Below are 20166 nucleotides of genomic sequence, written 5' to 3' on the forward strand. Positions count from 1 at the left end.
GTCACCCCATGGGAGGGGGGGTTCACTCTGAGGTGTCACCCTATGGAGAGGACACCCTATGGAGGGGACACCCCGCTGGGGTGTCACACTGTGGGCCAGTGCCACCCCTGGAGCCCCATCTGCAGGGTCTCCGTGAAGCCGGTCCCATTATAATGTGGTCCCTGTACAGCCAGTCCTGTTACAACTGATCCCATTACAGCCGGTCCCTGCACAGCCTATCCCATTACAGCCGGTCCCTGCACAGCTGATCCTGTTACAGCCGATCCCATTCCAGCTGTCCCCATACGGCTGGTCCCGTGATGCCTCGGGGCAGCCATGGGGGTTTTCCCGGAGCTCTCCCTGGAGGCCTCCAAGCTCCTCCTGTCGGCCTCGCTCACCTGTGCCGCCGTCTTCCTCTTCCTCACCTTCTTCCCCTTCGCCCAGAAAGGACGGGAGCCGCCAGGTCAGTGTGGACTCGGACCAGGAGGGACATGGGACTGGTCCCAGCGGTGAGAGCAGCCTGGTACCAACAGGCACCAAGGAAGGGAAAGGAAAGGGGAAAAAGGGGAAAAGAAAGGGGAAAAAGGAAAGGAAGGGAAAAAGGAAAGGAAAGGAGGGGAAAAGGCAAGAAAAAGCAAAAAGGAAAGGGATAAGCAAAAAGGAAAGGAGGAAGAGAACAAAAGGAAAAGGGAAAGGGAGGGAGGATGGGACAGGGCGAAGGGGAAAGTGCTGTCCTCTGCCCTGGGGGCTGCTAAGACCCCTATAGCCCGAGGCCATGGTGCTGTTCCCTGCCCTAGGGCCGTGCCCATCCAGGTCCCCAAAACACCTTGGCCAACCCCTCCGGCGACCGCCGGTGTTGCAGCCTCCGTGCCTCAGTTCCCCTCTCTCCCCAGAAACTCCACATTTTCCCCCGCCATGGGCTGCAAAAAGTCCAAGCTGGGTTTGGAAGTGGCACAAATGGGGCAGGTGGTGTAAACTGAGGCACGGTGGCCAGGGCTGGCAGGGCTTGGGGACAAACAGCCGCAGTGTGTCATGTCCCCCCCCCCACTTTTACAGGGCTCAAGCCTGGGGGGGGGCTAGGCGTCGCACTGGGCGCCAGCTGCCCTGCTAATCTCACTGCCCTCCCTCCCTCCCTCCCTCCCGCCGGCAGCCTCCCACTTTAACGGCTGACGCGGTGGCCAGTGTCACTTGCGCCGCGACGTCCCGCCCCGCCTTGAAAGGCACTGGGGCACTCGGTGGCTCGCAGAGGGTGAGCGGGACGGGCCGGCTCCAATTTTCCCCTTTTGATTGTTTTTTTTTTCCAGCGCGAAAGATGGCGCAGCCACCCAAAGTGCAAGGCCATGCCGAGAGCCTGGGAGCCGGGAAGGCCATCGCCGTGCTGACATCCGGAGGGGACGCACAGGGTAAGGCCAGGCTCTCTCGTGGGCTGCCTGCAAAACCCCGGGGCTGATTTGGCTGAAAAGTGGGCAGAGAAGGGGTTTATTCACAGCCAACCCCCCCTCTGAATTGTTTGCACCCAACCCCCCTCTGAATTGTTTGCACCCAAACCCCTCCGAATTATTTGCACCCAAATCCCTCCAAATTATTTGCACCGAAACTCCTCACTGCAAGGCTTTCAGTTTGCATCAGGCATTCGGGGCAAGGGCAGGCACTGGGGACATGAGAGCCCCTGACACCAAAAGTGGACCTGGTTTTTCTGAGTCCAGGAGGGTTTTTAGCTGCTGCTTTGGGATGATCGGTGATGTCCCCTGCTGTGGCCTTTCTTGCTGCACAGGAAAAGTGCAAAGCAATAAATCAGCACCTGGAGACTGGCATTCCTGCAGCTGGGAATAAACCACAAGTCTCCAAAGGCTGGGAAATGCCAGGAGAAGCAGTGCGGAGTGGCAGCGTTACAGGCAGGCAGGGGTCAGCATGGGCCCTCCTGAGGGGCAGAATTAAGGGGAATTTCCCCACCCTCGAAGGCTGGGAAGGAGCCCTGGCTTCGTTTGCCTTTTTCGCTAAGGAAGAGGAAATAAAATCGGGAGGCACAGGGAGAGAGGAGGAGAGGGATGTCCAGGCTGCCTGGAAAAAGTCAAAAAGCACATGAGCTCCACTGGCCCTGCTTAACCGCACCAGGGTATTAAAGCAAATGTTGCAAGGGAGCGTTTCCGGATGAAACTTTTGGGTCTGCCCTGCTGGGAGCTTTGCTCGGACCTGCCGGGTATCTGCTTTGCTTCGTCTCCTGGCACCTCTCTCGTGCCGGCTCGCTGATAGTGCCGGGCTGGCATGACACAAGTTGTGTCCGTCGCCTGTTGGGGAGGTGTCACCTGAGCGCGGTAGCTTTTCTGGGAGCGCAGCCGGCTCAGGTTACAGACAGCCCCAGGCGAAGCTATTTACGGCTGCTAAATGTCAGCAGGGCAAAAATAAACTGTTTGTCCAAGGGGCTGGCACCGTGGCTCAGAGCTGGGGAAGGGGGAAGCTGAGGCTGCCCCGTGCCGCTCGATGCTGGCACTTGGGGCCGATGCTGCCATCCCCACTCCTGAGAGAGCCGGGAACAGCTTCTGTATCTCTCGGAGTGGGGATCCGGCTGCAGCTCTCTGGAGTATGGTGTGCGGGAAGCCCCGCTTTGGGCTGATGCGGCTGGAGTCTGGGATGCACCGAGAGCAGGGGGTGAGGACCTTCTGCCCACCGAGGTTTGCAGCTGCTTTAAACTGAGGCCAAAACACCGGCAAGCTTCGCGTCCACCGTGCCACGGTGGGTTTCTCGTGTGCGGGGCGCTGACGCTTTGCTTCCCTTTGCAGGCATGAATGCGGCCGTCCGGGCCGTGGTGCGGGTCGGCATCTACCTGGGCGCCAAGGTCTACTTTGTGCATGAGGTCGGTACCCGCCTCGGCCCCCAGCTCCAGCTCCACGAGTGTCCCCAAAGCCTGGCTGCAAGTGCATCCTCGGTGCTGGCTGCACGTGGAGGGGTCACGGCAGAAATTGCAGCCCAATTTGCCTGTCCCAGGACCAGGCAGGGCTCAACCTCCACTTTGATCCTAGGGCTACCAGGGGCTGGTGGATGGAGGAGACAACATCAAGGAGGCCACGTGGGAGAGCGTTTCCATGATGCTGCAGCTGGTGAGGCAGGCGGCACTGCCACACAACGGGCAGCTCGACACAGGGATAAAACCCTGTGAAGGGAAGGTCACGATGCTGCTGGGGAGGGGGGCCACAGCTGCAACGTCTTGACCTTTTCGTTGGCCGGAGCCGGCACGTAACCAGACGCCATGGCGCTGGGGCCGGAGTGAAGGTCTATGCCTGAAAATAACACGAAACTGGAGCCGATGTGCTGGCATTTTGCAAACAAGCCATGGCTGGACCCGCCTGGCTGCAGAGCATCGCCACAAAGGGAGATACAGGGCTCAAAACCCCCCAAATGGGGTGATCTCACCCTGAACATAATGTCAGGGTGTGGGTTACAACAGGGGCAACTCTGGGAGATGCATCCCACGGGCAAAAAATGTCCGTGAGGACTCCGGGGCACTGAGGGATCACGTTCTCGGCTCTGCCAGGGTGGCACAGTCATTGGCAGTGCCCGGTGCCAAGATTTCCGGACGCGTGAGGGCCGCCTGCAAGCTGCCCGCAACCTGGTGAAACGTGGCATCACCAACCTCTGCGTCATTGGCGGTGACGGCAGCCTCACCGGAGCTGACACTTTCCGGGCTGAGTGGAGCAGCCTCCTCGCTGAGCTGGTGAAGACAGGTAAGACCCTGACACTGGGTGAAACCGCCTCCCAGCGAAGGTTCGGTTCGCAGCTGGCGGGATGGCAGAGAAAGGGCGCTGTTTCTGCCGGACAGGTGATTTTTCACAGACAGGTTGGTTTTGTGCTCCAGTACTCGTGAAGAGCTGAGATTTGTGCTGATCTGTGGGCGTCTTGCCCTGGAAAGGCAGCCAGGATGATACCGCTGGGTAGCATCACCCAAAGCACCCCTTCTTGTGTGGGTAATGCCCCCCCAAAAACCACCCCCCATCTCCAACTCTCCTTGCAGGGGGGATCACACCAGAGGAGGCGAAGAAGTCCAACTACCTGAACATCGTGGGCATGGTGGGCTCCATTGACAACGACTTCTGCGGCACGGACATGACCATTGGCACTGACTCGGCCCTCCACCGCATCATGGAGATCGTGGATGCCATCACTACCACTGCCCAGAGGTACCAGTGCCAGCAAGGCACTGGCCCACCCCCAGGCTGGAGGGAACCCAGGCGACCGGGTTGCCGGCCTCGCTTCCTGCGGTGGGGCTGCGCCCTGGCGCCCGCTGGGAATAACGCTCCGCTGTGTCTTCCGCAGTCACCAGAGGACGTTTGTGCTGGAGGTGATGGGCCGTCACTGTGGGTAAGTCTCGGAGCAGCTGCCCGGCCACTGCCAAAGCACCAGATTTTGGGAAAAAACACCCCAAACGGCCTCGCCTCTGCCTGCAGCTACCTGGCTCTCATCACTGCCCTGGCCTGTGGCGCTGACTGGGTCTTCATTCCCGAATCGCCTCCCGAGGACGACTGGGAAGACCACTTGTGCCGGAGGCTGACGGAGGTAAGGGGGCACCTGGCAGCAGCCCACCAGGATGCTCCGGCCCCATGGCATAACCCACCCTGTGCCGCTTCGCCCAGAGGAGGGTTGGGGGCTCGAGGCTCAACATCATCATTGTGGCTGAAGGCGCCATCGACAAGCAAGGCAAGCTCATCACCTCGGACGATATCAAGAATGTAAGTGGGATGGGGGTCTCCGTCGAACTCCACTTTCCTTGCTGAGGGGGTCCCTCCTACGCTGCGGACCCCAGAGTCCTCCCCACCTGAGCTGAACCTTGCTGCTATCTCCTCTCTTGCAGCTGGTGGTGAAGCGCCTGGGCTATGACACCCGGGTCACCATCCTGGGTCACGTGCAGCGTGGCGGGACACCCTCTGCCTTTGACCGCATCCTGGTAGGCACCTCCATCCCCGCCAGGTCCCTGGCTGGGTGCCCCGTGCCGTGTGGTGACCCTGGGCAGGCACCAGCCAGCGCTGACCCCCTGGTGTGTCCCTGTGTCCCAGGGAAGTCGCATGGGCGTCGAAGCCGTCATGGCCCTGCTGGAAGGGACCCCAGACACCCCCGCCTGTGTTGTCAGCCTCTCGGGGAACCAAGCTGTGCGCCTGCCCCTCATGGAGTGTGTCCAGGTGGTGAGTACGGCACCGACGGCTGGATTTGCCTGCAGGGACCTGGGGACAGGAGCCAGCACTCTGTTCTGAGCGGCCCAAATCGCTCAGTTGCAATTGCAAACAGCTTGGCCACCCACTGCGGCGAGGCGCCCCAGCACTCCCAAACCATCTCCATCCATTTTCCCTCCCTGCAGACCAAAGACGTGACAACGGCGATGAAGGAGAAGCGCTTTGACGATGCCCTCAAGCTGCGGGGCCAGTGAGTGCCTGCGGTGCTGGGGCCTAGGGGGGTCCTGCCCATGCTGGGGGCCAGCTCACTCACTTGCGTCCTCACAGGAGTTTCCAAAATAATTGGAACGTGTACAAGCTGCTGGCCCACATCCGCCCACCCTCCACCAAGGTAGGAGCCGGGGCTGGGGGTACGGCGTGCTGGCGACAGCGCCGATTCGCGTCCTGACTGCAGTGTGTCACCCTGGCAGAGTGGCTACACCCTGGCAGTGCTGAACGTTGGTGCGCCGGCCGCTGGCATGAACGCAGCTGTGCGGTCCACTGTGAGGATTGGGCTCATCCATGGCCACAGGATGCTGGCAGTGCATGACGGCTTCGAGGGCCTCGCTTTTGGCATGGTACTGCCCTCCCCAGTGCCGGGGCAGCGTTTTGCAGGGAGAAATGGGGTGCACAGGATGAGATGTTCCCCTTAACACCCAGAGCAATGTTCCCCATAGGGAAAGGCTCTTGGCTCCAGACAGCCCCCTGCGGTATTCCCTGGCTGGGAATTTTTCCAGCCCACTCTTACCCCAGCCTTGGGGGTGCCGGGGCGCCTTTCCCACCCATCTGACCATCATATTTCTACTTTCTCCCAGGTGGAAGAGATCAGCTGGGAGAGAGTTGGCGGCTGGACTGCTCTCGGTGGCTCCAAACTGGGGACAAAGAGGTAAAACCATCCCTGCTATGGAAATCCTGCTGCATTTACAGGCTGCTCAGCTGCAGCCAGCCCTCTGCATCAGAAATACCAGCTCTGCCATGGGCAGGCGCTTTTAGCTGTGTCCTGGCCTGGGTGCACCCAGCCCCAGGGGGAGAAGGGGCACTGGGGCCTGGGCCAGCCAAGACTGAGGTCCCAGGATGCCGTACTGAAGCTCCTGCTGCTCCTGCCAGGACTTTGCCCAAGAAATACTTTGAGGAAATCAGTGCAAACATCAGCAGCTTTGGCATCCATGGGCTGATCATCATCGGTGGCTTTGAGGTGAGCATCGGGGTGGTGCGAGCATAGAGCCACCAGCCCCATGCAGCCTCAGGGTCGCACCACCACTGTCCTCCCTGCGTCCTGCAGGCCTTCATAGGCAGCCTGGAGCTGATGGAGGGCCGCACCAAGTACGAGGAGCTCTGCATCCCGCTCTGCATCATCCCTGCCACCGTCTCCAACAATGTCCCCGGCTCGGACTTCAGCATTGGTGCCGACACTGCCCTCAACACCATCACCACGGTAGGGCTCCCCAAACAGGCCAGCCAAGCCTCCAAAGCAGCCTGCGCGGGGACCAAGCATCCCCCCGGCCTCCTTTTTTCCCCTTCCCAGTCCCCATCTTGTTTAAGAACCGCTGGGTTTTTCCCCCCAGACCTGCGACCGCATCAAGCAATCAGCAGCCGGGACCAAGCGGCGCGTCTTCATCATCGAGACCATGGGTGGCTACTGCGGCTACCTGGCCACGCTGGCGGGGCTGGCGGGCGGTGCAGATGCCGCATACATCTTTGAGGAGCGCTTCAGCATCCGCGACTTGCAGGTGGGCATCGCCTAGCTGAGGCCAGTTGCTTCCTTGCCAGGCCCTGCACAGGGGCAACCCACTGTGCCTGCAGATGAGGGGTTGCATTTATCCCTCCTTGTTTTTTTTCCCTGCTGTGTTTCCAAGAAAGGGCCCTACCTCCCTCTTGTCTCTGGTCACAGATCAATGTGGAGCATTTAACTGAGAAAATGAAGACGACAGTGAAGAGGGGCCTGGTGTTGAGGTAACCCTGGCTGTGGGGCTGCTGGGAGGCAGGGACAGCCCCTGCAGCACCGCTTGGGGCCCAGAGACGTGAGCTGAGATGTTCCTGTGGCCTGCTGCGGGTGGCGGTGCACATGGCAGAGACCTAGCATGCTCATGCCACCCGCCACTGTGCCAAGCCTGCCCCAGCCTGGCTGCGCTGCCTCCGCAGGAATGAGCGCTGCAGCGAGAACTACACCACCGACTTCATCTACAACCTCTACTCCGAGGAGGGCAAGGGCATCTTTGACTGCAGGAAGAATGTACTAGGGCACATGCAGCAGGTAGGGATGGGATGCAGTGGCAGCTGGGGATCCCAGCTGGCTCCCGCCTTGCCCCATGGTGGGGCTGATCCCCAAACACCAGCCCCAGGGAAAAACGCCGATTGCCCGAGGGGCTCCAAACCAGAGCCTCTTGCTTGGTCGCAGCACCCTCTCCATGTGCTCGACGGTTTTTTCTCATGCAGGGCGGCACTCCCACCCCCTTTGACAGGAACTTTGGCACCAAAATGGGCGCCAAGGCCGTGGCCTGGATCACCGGGAAGATCAAGGAGTGCTCCAGGCACGGTAGGTCCTGCAGTGCAGCTGTGCTGCGATGCTTTTGCTTCCTTCTCAGCCTGCTCAAAGCAAAAGCCTCCTTTTGCAAACCGGAGGGCAGAGGGTTGCAGGGCCCAGCAAAGCTGCCCCCCACTCTCCCCAAATAGGCGAAATGCTGAGCCCACTGCCGACCTTCCCTTGCAGGTAGGATCTTTGCCAACACGGCCGACTCGGCCTGCCTGCTGGGCATGCGCAAGCGCAGCCTCGTCTTCCAGCCCATCAACGAGCTCAAGGAGCAGACGGACTTTGAGTAGGTGGCCCAACCCCACTGGCTGCTGCCTTCGCTGCCTCTGGGCATGGGACAGAGCTGGAAAGAGGGCTGGGAACCGCGAGGGCGGGTGGCTGGGAAGTTGGGCATCAGCAAAGGTGGCTGTAGTGGAAAAGGGTTTTCCGAAGTGAGAAACATTAAAAAAAAAAAAAAAAAAGAAAAAAGCCAGATGGTAAGAGCTCAAACGAGGCTATTCCCTGCCCTGGAGAAGAAGAGCATTGCTACAGGGAGGATAAAAAGGGGATGGAAACAGCTTCATGAGCAATGCAGTGCCATATCCATCATGCTGCGGTTTTCCAGACTGGAAAACCTGCCCACATACACTCATCCAACCCATCAGTAAGGGCTCAGTACAGGATTATCAGGCGAGATTTAATTGCATCTGCTGCATGGGAACAGAGGAATAAACCAGTACTTGTTTACCTGGGTGCAACCCCAGCCATGATCACCACTTTGGCCTTTCCAGTGCTTTGCACTGTGGAGCAAAACTCGTCACTGCTCATGCGGGGTCCTCACTGCTGCCCTTCCTCTCGCCCCAGGCACCGCATCCCCAAGGAACAGTGGTGGCTGAAGCTTCGTCCCATCCTGAAGATCCTGGCCAAGTACAGCATCGAGCTGGACACCTCAGAGAAAGCCCATCTGGAGCACATCGCGCACAAGAGGATCTCGCTGGAGTCCAATATCTAAGAGGCCTACACCAGCAAGGCTCCCCATTAATGAGTTTTCTTTTGCTTCGGGGACCTCCAAATAAAGCTCTCTCTATTGTAGCTCACTTCCCTGGCTGCGCGCACAGCAGCCTTCCGCTTCTGCAGCCCTCGGGGCTGCATTTGGTCATGCAGGCATGTGCAGCGGCCAAGAGATGCTGTCAAAGCAACGCACATGAAGGGCACCTGATGCACTGGTGCAAGGGCAGTTTCCTGAAGCTGACAGTTTCCTCAGGGCAATCTGGGCTTTCTAAAGCCCTGCAGTTAGTTATTTTTGGGGTCTTAAACAGAAAAGTGTTTGCCAAGCAGCTTGCGTTATGGCAGGATATTGCAGTGACCCAAGAGCAAGCAGTCTGGGTAGAGTTACTAGGACCTTAGTTTAAATTCGTAAAGAAGATGCTTCAATAAACCAGCACCGCTGATCAGTGGTTGCAACATGAATGGTGCTTGAATCCTCTGACATTCGCCTACTAGTGAAAGCACAGCACGTCTCCCAAGCATGTGTGTTCAGGCCAGGGCACCCTGGCCACTATGTCTGCGTTTGACAGGAGTCCCAATGCATATTTCTCAGCACAACAGAAAAAAATCTTACTTTCTCCTCAAAGTTTCTCCCATAAAGTAACTGAAATCTAATCTCCTCACTTTACCTTCAGCCACAAGCTCACGGCAGCTCTGCCTGGAGAATGAAGGGTTTGCAGAGTGTTGGTGCATCGTCATTAAGACGTCAAAAAAAACCAGACAAATTCCACTGGGATGGCTCCTCCGACACAGCGTTGCCCGCAGTGAGCACAGGCCAGCACTGGAGGGACAGGGTGAGGGCGTCTTGTGAGAAGGGGGTCTGCATGCACAGGAGTGGTCTCTGAAGGGGCTGACCGCGGTGACCACCGTGTCAAAGGGGAGCACAAGGACAAGATGAGGAGATCTAGATAGCCAAGGTGTGGTTAGGGCTGGGAGAGAAGGGCCCTGTGGGAAGATGTGACTCAAAGCAGTGAGGGGGAACAGGCAGAGCAGAACCACAACTAAAATTTATGTAAAACCCAGAGCCAGCCCTGGCAGCAATGGTGCAACACACAAACCTTCCCATGCACAGCTCATGGCTTGCAGGGAGCCATTTATTTCTGTGAATACAAGACATGGACACACGAGACACTACAACCAGACAGCAGGCAGCAGCTTCATGCCTGGCAAGCTCTGACAGTACTTCAAGAGGAGATTGCCTTATTTTCCTTCTTTTGGAGCCTTTTGCCTCTCCGTCCATGGCTACAGTATGTGCTGGGAACGTGCCCTTTGAGAGCAAAACTTGCTAAACAGAGAGAGGGCACTACCTGAGGAATTCCTGCTCAGCTTCCCACGTGGACATGCTGCCAATGCGTTTACACATTACCTTCAAAAATACATATATTTACATAAATGAAAATCAACAATGAAATGGTGAGTGGGCAGTGCAAAATCAAAACAGCAAACTAAGGAAGAACTCAGACAGGTTACTCCATGGCAGGTATGAGCCAGCCCCTCAGGTTAGGAGTACGGAGCATCCTGCACTCATCCTGCTGCCTACTCTGCACAGCAAGGGAAACGTTTCTTCCATTCGCATGAATTACAACCTCAGGATGCCAGACTTGTGGAGTGGAGAGCAATGAGAGCAGTGCTGTGATTGCTTCTCTGCCCCAGAGCAATGTTTTGGTAGGAATCAGTCCTGATCGGGCAGCAGGGACTGATGCGCTCCAGACCTGGCTCCACCAGCCACGGTAAATTGCTCTGAACAAGCATCCCTGCAACAACTAACTTGCACCTTTATCCAGATGTTTCCCTCAGCATCCCCAGGAATTGTGCTTGGTTTGTCAAGCACTGAGGGCTCCTCTGTCCCACTTCCTTCCCTTTGAAAAGGCTAATGGGTCTTAAAAATTGCAGAGGAGAGGGGAAAAAGACCTCTCCCATGTGTTGAAAGGAAGTCCAGGGTCTCCTGATGCCCAAAGCATCAGGAGCTGCAGACAAGCTCTTCACCATTTGTTGGGAGTGCAGGGTGCTGTGCTCAGGCAGCTGCCAGGACAGGCGCAGGCATTAGCTCTGAGCAAAGGCATCAGCCCATGGCACTATGCAACATACAGACTCGATACACATGCTCGGGGTGTACTTTTCCCTGGGCTTTGCTTTCCCCCATCTTCTCCCTTGCCCTTTTCATGCAGGTTAATGCCCAGGACAGCTACAACCGAACTGCTCTCCTTCCCTGCTCTCACCAAGATCTGCGCCAACTCAAAAAAAAAAAAAGTTAATCCCACAGCTGGGATACAATTTGCCATTTGTTCAAGGGGGATGTGTTGTCTTATGAGAATGCAGGTGGCTCAAGGCTGAAACTGAAGGGAAAGAGCTTGGGAGGAGCCGAGTAGGCAAAGAAACTACACAGGGCCATTTCCGCTCAGCAGACGTGAGCGGCACCGGAAGATCCCGCTGTCCTGCCCCAAGTGAGGTGGGTCAGACAGAAGAGCAGAGCAGGAGGAAACCCAGGATGGCGACCGGTTGGTGCTTGTCCATCGGGGTGAGAGAGGGGTCCAGCATCTGTGAGTCACAAACCAAGTGGTTAATTTGGTTACTGTCGCTGCCCCTGTGCAGCAGGGAGGAATGGGGCTGTAAGCCAAGTGCAAAAAAAACCCTGAGCCTCACCTCTCGCTTAAGCTAAGGAGCAACACAAATTCCTTCAGGAACACAGGCAAAAGTAGCTCCTTCACAGCCTCCAGCAGGAACTGCACACCCCGGCTGCAGTGCACGGCATAGCGAGATAGCGTCTTTAGGGTGCCCGGGGCAGAGCAGAGCAGGGTGAGCTTTCCACAGAGCTGCTGATCCCTGGTTACCTCCCAGGGCATGTTGCCGTTTTTCTGTAGCTCAAAGTGTCCAATAGCCCAGTGGAGAAGGTTGAAGCAGGAATCTTCACGCTCCATGCCCAGTCCTCTGACCTGCAGCTCAACCAGCTGTGAGATGAGGGTCTGACCTTTCAAACTGACCACCCAGACCTCTGCTCCAAAGTCGAGCAGGATGCTCACACTCTACAGGTTGCCCTTCATGGCAGCCCAGCTCAGCGGCGTGTCATTGTTGTAATTGCGGGTGTCCACCAGGGTGCCGTTCTCCAGGAGTGACTGCATGCACTCTGCGTTGTTCTTGAAGGCAGCCCAGTGGAGGGGGGTGTCCTTGTCGCCATCCAGCGTGTTGGGATTGGTGCCGTATTCGAGGAGGATCTGCACCCAGGTCTCGTCCTTTTCTGCAGTGTAGTGGAGGGCAGTCCAGTTGTAGCTGTCCAGGGCATTAACCTGCATGAAAAGGGCAAGGGAGAAGATGAGGAAAAGCAAATTTGGTGGTGAAGGTGCTTCCCAAAGGCTCCCAGTACTGACCTAACTCTGTTCCTCCAGATGCCAGGAAAAGTTTCACCAGCACTACACAAAACCTTTATTCCTGCAGCACATTTGCATGCCTCATCTCCAATTTACAGAATGGGAAAATGAGGCCTGGGGAGGTGTACAATCTGCCAGGTGCCAAGAGGAAGTGCCCGTAGTGCCCAGTGTGGGCCCGTACGAGCCCATAGAGCCCGGTGCGGATCCAAACGAGCTCGGCATGGGCCTGTATGAGCCCATAGAGCCCCAGGCAGGCCCGTATGAGCCCGTAGAGCTCGGTGCAGGCCCGTACGAGCCCGTAGAGCACCATGTGGGCCTGTACAACTTGGCACAAGCCTGTACAAGCCCAGAGGGTCCAGCGCGGGGTTGTACGAGATTGTAGAGACTGACGCGGGCCCATACAAACTTGACATGGGCCCGTATGAGCCCATGGAGCCCTGTGTGAGCCCGTACGAGCCTGTGCAAGATTGGCGCAGGTCTGTAAAAGCCTGTTGAGTTGAGCGTGCCTTTCTAGGAGGCTGGGGAGCCTCTGCGTGGCTTTCAGTGTGGCTAGAGGGCCTCTGCATGCCTTTTGGTGTGGCCGGGGAGCCTTTATGTGCCTTTTGGTGAGGTCAGAGGGCTTTTCGAGTGCCTTTGGGTGAGGTCGGGAAGCCTCTATGTGACTGTGAGTATATATCAGGTGCCTCTGCATGCCTTTAGGTGCAGCCAGGGGGCCTCTGTGTTCCTTTTGGTGTGGTCGGGGGCCTCTGTGTGCATTTCGGTGTGGCTCGGGGTGCTGCATGTGCCTTTGTAGGCGGCCGGGGAGCTGCCACATGCCTTTCAGTGTGGCTGAGAGGGGGGCCTCTGTGTGTCTTGCCATGCTGCTGGGTGTCCTCTGAATGCCTTTTGGTGCAGCTGGGGGGCCTCCGCATGCCTTTTGGTGTGGGTGGGGGAGTCTCCGTGTACCTTTGTAGGCAGCTGGGGAGGCTCCGTGTGCCTTTCGGTGCGGCCCAGGAGCCTCTGCATGCCTTTAGGTGGAGCCAAAGAGCCTCCGTGTGCCTTTGGGTGCGGCTGAGGGGCCTCCCTTTGGCTTTTGGTGCTGCGGGGGGGCCCTCTGTGTGCCCTTTGGTGCTGTGGGGGAGCCTCCGAGCGCCTTTCGGTATGGCCAAAAGGGGGGCCTCCGTGTACATCTCAGTGCATCTGGGGGCCTCCGTGTGGCTTTCAGTGTAGTTGGTCAGCCTCCGTGTGCCTTTGTAGGCAGCCGGGGAGCCTGGGTGCGTGTGTTTGTCTGTGGTCGAGGGGCCTCCGTGTGCCTTTTGGTGCGGCCCAGGACGTCCGCGTGCCTTTCGGTGGGACTGGAGAGCCTCCTTTTGGCTTTTGGTGTGGCGGGGGGGGCGTGCCTCTGAGTGCCTTTTGGTGCGATTGGGGAGCCTCCGCGTGCTTTTCTGTGCAGCCTGGGGGGGCCTTTGTGCGACTTTTGGTGTGACCGGGGAACGTCCGTCCACCTGCTGTTCGGTATGGATGGGGAGCCGTCCGCGTGCCTTTGTATGTGGCCTGGGAGCCCCCACATGCCTTTTGGTGTGGCTGGGCTCACACGTGCCCCTTTGATCCCTATCTCACTTTGGGGCCACAGGAAAGCCATTAGTCAAATTTGTCTAGAGCCCCGCTCTTAGTAGTCTGCTTTCGGTCCCTAATTATAATGCGGACCTGCTTGCGGACTGCCGTGCCCTCCTTCTGGAATATTCTGCTTGATTGACAGCTGCGGGCTTCTAGGCACGTGTTAGCCCTCCCCCAAGGATTTGGACCTGCGGCCGTGGGGGATTTCTGCGGGCTGACTGGGGCCGCAAAAAGGACAGGGTGATTGGCACATTATCCCCATTGTTCAATGAAACGCATTTTTCTACTGTTTCCCCTGAACCAAACCTTCCGTGACCCTGGCAGACGTCCAAGTGGCTTTCGGTGCTGCTGGGGATCCTCCATGTGCCTTTGTGTGCAGACGGGGGACCTGCGGCTGCCTGTGTAAGCGGCCAGGGAGTCCTTGTAAAGTGGCTGGGGAGCCTCCGTGTGCCTTTTGGTGCGGCCAGGGCCCCTCCGCTTGCCTTTCAGTGCAGCCAGGGAGGCACCACGTTCCTTGTCAGGAGGCTGGGAGTAGCCTCCGTGTGCTTTTGTGTGCTGCTGGGGGGCCTCCGTGTGCCTTTTGGTGTGGCCGGGGAGCCACAGCGTGCCTTTTGGTGAGGCCTGGGAGCCTCCGTGTGCGTTTTGGTGTACGTTAGGGGCGTCCACATGGCTTTCCCTGTGGCCAGGGGCCTCTGTGTTCCTTGCGGTGCTGTCGGGGAGCCTTCGCGTGCCTTTTTGGTGTGCCCGGGGAGGCTCCGTGTGCCTTTCAGTGTGCCCGGGAGGCTCCGCATGCCTTTTGGAGCACCCTGGGAGGCTCCGCATGCCTTTTAGTGCAACCAGGGAAGCTCCGCATGCCTTTTGGTGTGGCCAGGGAGGCTCCACGTGCCTTTGGGTGTCCCCTGTGACGCTCTGCATGCCTTTCGGTGCGGACGGGGAGGCTCTGCGTGCATTTCGGTGCAGCCAGGGAGGATTCAAACACCTTTTGATGCAGCCGGGGGGCTCTGCATGCCTCTTGGTGCCTCCCGGGGAGGCTCTGCGTGCCTTTCGGTGCAGCCAGGAAGGCTCCGCGTGCCTTTTGATGCGGCTGGGGAGGCTCCGTGTGCCTTTCTGTGTGCCCGGGAGGCTCGGCCTGCCTTTTGGAGTGCCCTGGGAGGCTCTGGGTGCCTTTTGGTGTGGCAATGGAGGCTCCGCATGGCTTTTGGTGCGGCCAGGGAGGCTCTGGGTGCCTTTGGGTGTGGCCAGGGAGGCATTGGCGTGCCTTTCGGTGTGGGTGGTGAGGCTCCGCGTGCCTTTTGGTGTGGCCGGGGAGGCTTGGCATGCATTTTGGTGTTGCTGGGGAGGCTTTGCATGCCTTTCGGTGCCTCCCGGGGAGGCTCCGTGTGCATTTTGTTGTAGCCAGGGAGGCTTGGCATGGCTTTCGGTGTGGCCGGGGATGCTCCGTGTGCCTTTTGGTGCAGCCAAGGAGGCTCGACGTGCCTTTCGGAGTGGCCAAGGTGGCTGCATGTGCCTTTCTGTTTTCCCGGGGAGGCCTCGTGCGCCTTTCGGTGTGGCCGGGGATGCTCCGTGTGCCTTTTGGTGCAACCGAGAAGGCTTGGCATGCCTTTCAGTGCAGCTGGGGAGGCCTCGTGTACCTTTTGCTGTGGCTGGGGAGGTTCTGCGTTCCTTTCGGTGCAGCCGAGGAGGCTCCACGTGCGTTTCAGTGCAGCCAGGGAGGCACCATGTGCCTTTCGGTGCAGCCAGGAAGGCTCTGCATGTCATTCAGTGCAGCTGGGAGGCTCCACATGCCTTTCAGTGTGCCCGGGGAGGCTCCATATGCCTTTGGATGTGGCTGGGGAGGCTCTGCATACCTTTTGGTGCCTCGCTGGGAGGCTCCGTGCTCCTTTCGGTGCAGTTGGCGAGGTTCGGCCTGCCTTTTGGTGCAGCCGGGGAGACTCCTCACGCCTTTTGGTGCTGTGTGGGAGGGTCGATGTGCATTTTGGTGTGGCCAGGGAGGCTCCGTGTGCATTTTTGTGCAGCCGGGGCAGGCTGCGTGTGTGTTTTGAAGTGACGGGGAAGGCTTGGCATGCCTTTTGGTGCAGACAGGGAGGCTTCTTGTGGCTTTCGGTGAGAGCCGAGGAGGCTCTGTGTGCCTTTTGGTGTGTCCGGGGCAGCTCCGTGTGGCTTTTGGTGCGGCTGGGGAGGCTCGGCGTGCCTTTCAGTGTGCCCAGGGAGGCTCGGCATGCCTTTTGTGGTGGCTGGGGAGGCTCAGCGCGCCTTTCGGTGTGGCCGGGGAGGCTTGGCATGCATTTCAGTGTGGCCGGGTAGGATCCGTGTGCCTTTCGGTGCACCTGGCTGGGCTCCGCATGTCTTTTGATGTCCGTGAGGAGGCTCCATGCAACTTTTGATTCACCTGGGGAGGCTCCGTGTGCCTTTTGGTGCTGCCCGGGGGGCTCCATGTGCCTTTTAGTGCAACCAGGGAAGCTCCGCATGCCTTTTGGTGCAGACGGGGAGGCTCTGCACACATTTCAGTGCAGCCAGGGAGGCTTCACATGCCTTTTGATGCAGCCGGGGAGGCTCTGCATGGCTTTTGGTGCCTCCCGGGGAGGCTCCATGTGCCTCTCGGTGCCCCGCGGGAGGCTCGGCCTGCCTTTTGGTGTGCCCGGGGAGGCTCCGTGTGCCTTTCCTGCCTGTTTGACACTCTGGGCTCCATATCACTCCATGGGACAAGAAAGGGTCTGCTGGCGGTATAGCTGGAGGGAGTTCCTTTGAAACTGTCCCAAAAAAGAAAGCCCCTTCTGTTCAGGCAGCTGCAACATACCTTGAGAGATAGAACGTAAGAAAGAACAGGATGGGGGTGAAATCTGGAGGAAGGGCTGTTTACATTCTTTTCCACTCAGGAATAACGCCTGCCTGCCTGCCTACCTGTTGGAGGCTGGCTTGCAAAAAGCACGTAATCCTGGCCTAACTCTGCTTCTTTAGTGGCATGGCCTTTTCAAAGTCCAACAGTAGGCGTTGCACATTGAAGCCTTGTTCTTTGTGCGCACGAGCACACACACACACACATGCACACACGCACACAGTTAAAAGGTATGGCCTTCCCCGAGAGCAGGCAGCAGACCGGGGGCGACATCACCATTTCTAGTCAGATTGCAACTCCCTTGTTTGTGGGGTGCACTTCTGTCCTTGTGCAGAACGGGATGGTGGCGCCGCAGCCCCTCTGTGACCTCACGGGCCCAGTGCGAGGCGAGGTGGGGCTGCCTCCAGCCGTCTCGCTCAGTGCGCCAGTCCCCAAAGGCCATGGAAAAAGGATCAGTGGCATGAGGGAGAGCAGCGGCGGGTCTTGTCCCACGTCAGCCACCGCTCCTTTCCTGTCGTCTAAGCCCGCACGGCTCCCATTTTGCTGCAAGGCTGGCACTCATCTCACCTGGCTGCAGATGCTGGGCAGGGCAAGGTCTTCACCTGGGAGCTAGGAAAGGCAAAGGAGGGAATGGGCTGCTTCTCCACCTGGGCTCAGCCCTAGGAGTAGGCTCACTCCAGCGGTCTGCCTTTGCTCAGGTAACGCCCACGGCTGGCGCTGAAAGCCTGGAACCTTTCCCCAGGGCCATGAGTGGCGCAGAGGTTTCCCACCCAAGTCCTCCCTCACAAAAGGCACTTCCACTTCTCCCTCGCTGTTTTTCCCTTACAAAGCACAGTCACATGCCTCCCTGCACACGGTCACCATGCAGAAGGGCCCTGGAGGTACAAGCAAGGCGATGGAAGCTCTCATGCCAAGCCTGCCATAGAGCCACAGCAGGAGCCTGGTGGTGGAAGTTTTCGGCAGACAAAGTTGCAGCAAGAGGGGCAGCACAGGAGAGCAAGTCTCCTGGACCAAGCAGGAAGCAGTGCCTCATGGCCTGTGTGCGCTGCAGTAAAGAGGATGTCTTGCTGAGAACATCCCGTGAGGATTGGCTGGTCTCCAAAGAAGTGGCGCTGAGATGTCCTTCACATTGTCCCTTGCTTGCCCCACTCTGTGAACACATCAGCAGCTGGAAAAATAAAGGGCAGCTAAAGCCCTATCTTTCCAGGCCAAAAGGAGGCAGAGAGGAGAGAGGCATTCAAGAAGCGAGAAGGCCACTGGTTCTGACTCTTATGCGTTTGGCATAGCCATCGCAAAGTGAAAGCAAGTCTCAAGCAGGCCGTAATTCCGCATGGTTGCTCCTGACCTGTGTGCGGCACATAGCTTTCTGTAAGGGCTCACGCAGTTTCCTCCTTGTACAGCGCAAAGGCACGCTCTTGTAGCGTGCTGACGCCCTGCAGTATACGGAACCCAGCCATCTGCGGGAGACCCAAAGAAGAGTGAGGAGGCCCCTCAAGTTTTCTTGGCCTCCCGCAGCGCAACAAGGCCTGCTGCCTCCCTTGGTGTGCCTAGCGGCCCGACCTAGCCTGAGTCATGCCTTTGGCAGCGATGCAGGAAAGCTCTGCTCCCACTTTCCACAGCTCTTTCCAAAAGGAGAGGTGGTTTTATAAAGACGCCACTCTTCCATGCGGGAAAGCTGGCAAAGTTTGGCTCAGGCTGCACCCCACTTTTCCTGACTCTCCTTCCAGAATCTCGGAAGCTACGGGGCTTCCCTTCAGGCTCTAGAGGAGGAAGGGCGAGCTTCCAGACAGGGAAGAGGCTAAGAGAGAAGTCTGCCAGAGAACCCCGCCACACAATGCAGCAGGCTGCCTTTCCTGCCCTCGGCCACGTGCCCGGCTGCTCCTAGCCCGCAGTGGAGCTTCCCCAAGGGCTCTGCAGGGGCAGGGGCTGCACCTTGATGCACCATTCAGACTGGGTTCTCTTGGCACTGTCTGGCTTTTCCTCTCTTTCGAGCTTACAACAGGAATGAGAACTGTTTCCATCCTCTGCAACTATTGCACTCATTTCCTGTCAAAAGGAAGCAGTCAGCCGGGGCTCCTTTCCAAGGCAGCATGGCTTTGCTGGCCTTTGTGGCCAGCTGGCCTTTGTGGCTTTCTCTCTAGTATGGGCCTATGGCCTCTTTTGGAAGACAGCGCTGCTACTGACGTGGGCCTTTTTCGGTTGTTACACTCTGCTCCCTTTTGAACGCTCTTCTCCCTAGTAACATTACGGTCGTTTGCTGCCTCATTCTCAGCCCTGAGCCCTCAGCCCGGGCCCGGCTATTTTCCCTCTTGAATCACGCCTCCCATGTAAGGCTGAGCTTCCCAAAGGCCCCTCTTTTTGGCCTCCTTTGCCTTCTTCACGGGCATGCCCTTTCCAAAGGGTGGCGCGACGTGGTCTTTTCTGCAGGTTACTCGAGTGGCGGTAGCAGAACGCTGAGGCCTTGCAAGGGCCGTCCCGGGCAAGGTGTGGTTCCGCTGGGAATGCGAGTGCAAGCACAGACCTCGGCCAGCCATCGTGGCGGGCGGATGACAGGTTCACTCTGCAGGCTAGCTCTCTTCTGGGTGTCTGCCTTCTGGTAACGGTGCTGCATGGTACAGGCATGGAGCAAAACCTTGGCCGGCTGAGACTCTGGAGAGGCCTGCCCTAGAGGAATGCCTGTCATCAGCCATGAGAAGAGATGTGCTCTGCCTCTCCCTTGAGCTGTCAGGAGGACACAAAAAGATAAATGCCCATTCTTGGAAGTAAATCCATATGGATTGCTTACCCTTGGGATGCCCCTGAGGCTCCAAACTGGGCTCCATCTGAGACGCTGCCTAAGCATCGCCTAGAGCCACTTCTGCAACGCAGCGCGCAGGAGGGTGTTCTGCTCTCCTTTCTCCGGTGTCTCGTCTGTAACTGGCAGTTGTCTGCAGCTCGCGTTCTGCTTTTCATTTGCTAGGGCAACCGCACCCTGTTTCCTTTCTCTTGTGGAGAAAGAGGCAGGTGATGCTTTGTGAGGCAAGGCAAAGGGGAAGGGTTCAGGGCCGGGCATCATAAAGTCACTCCAAAAGAAGCAAAGCTCTGGGTTTGTGGGCTGGGTGTGTGTGTGTGTGTGTGTGTATTCTTAGAGCAGCCTGTGACACTGAGTCTTTTGACCCCTGACCTGGTGGAGAGGCCAGGGGGTTGTCCAAGGCAATTCCCTCCCACCTGCCGGGGGCCTTTGGGCCCGCAGGTCAGCTGCACCACATCCGTGGGCGTCTGCACTCCTACCGTCATAAGATGCCCCCCTTCCGTGCTCTCCCCAGGATTCCACATCTTCTTCCCCACTTCCTTTCTTTTCCTCAAGCCACCTTCTCACCACCCCTGCACCTCGTTCCTCTGCCCAAACTCCTCCCCAATAAACAACCCACCCCTCCTTACCTGTCCCTCACTGCTCCCCATTCTGTTACAGCCAAACCCAAATTCCAGGTTTCCCACGCTCCTCCCTAGGCCCTTTTGACCTCAGGTGGTCCCACTGATGGAGCTATCTAGAGGAAGGCAGCCTTGCCCCCCAAGACTCCCTTCTGACCCTACGGGCGGTGCCAGTTGGAGCTCCTTTGCAACGCCATCACCCCGCTACCGCTCACACAATCC

At 58.2% G+C, this 20166-nt stretch overlaps 2 protein-coding genes across 2 annotated transcripts; one reads left to right on the forward strand and one right to left on the reverse strand.

The window, feature by feature from the left end:
• The first annotated feature begins 284 nt into the window (after positions 1-284).
• Positions 285-9158, forward strand: PFKM (phosphofructokinase, muscle). Its single transcript, XM_009673061.2, has 23 exons — positions 285-442; positions 1284-1382; positions 2760-2833; positions 3000-3077; positions 3512-3701; positions 3989-4154; positions 4291-4335; positions 4422-4530; positions 4608-4703; positions 4826-4918; positions 5028-5153; positions 5327-5391; positions 5469-5532; positions 5612-5758; positions 5996-6066; positions 6288-6375; positions 6463-6615; positions 6746-6910; positions 7072-7133; positions 7323-7434; positions 7617-7716; positions 7891-7996; positions 8554-9158. Exons 1-23 carry the CDS (start codon positions 316-318, stop codon positions 8699-8701), a joined length of 2484 nt encoding a protein of 827 aa, XP_009671356.2. The 5' UTR covers positions 285-315; the 3' UTR covers positions 8702-9158.
• A 2217-nt stretch (positions 9159-11375) lies between these two features.
• Positions 11376-12411, reverse strand: ASB8 (ankyrin repeat and SOCS box containing 8). Its single transcript, XM_009673444.2, is given in 2 exon segments — positions 11376-12020; positions 12283-12411. Coding segments are annotated over 2 exon segments (774 nt in total).
• Positions 12412-20166: the final 7755 nt, after the last annotated feature.

The sequence above is a fragment of the Struthio camelus genome, chromosome 28, assembly GCF_040807025.1.
Source record: "Struthio camelus isolate bStrCam1 chromosome 28, bStrCam1.hap1, whole genome shotgun sequence".
In the NCBI taxonomy this organism is placed as follows: Eukaryota; Metazoa; Chordata; class Aves; order Struthioniformes; family Struthionidae; genus Struthio; species Struthio camelus.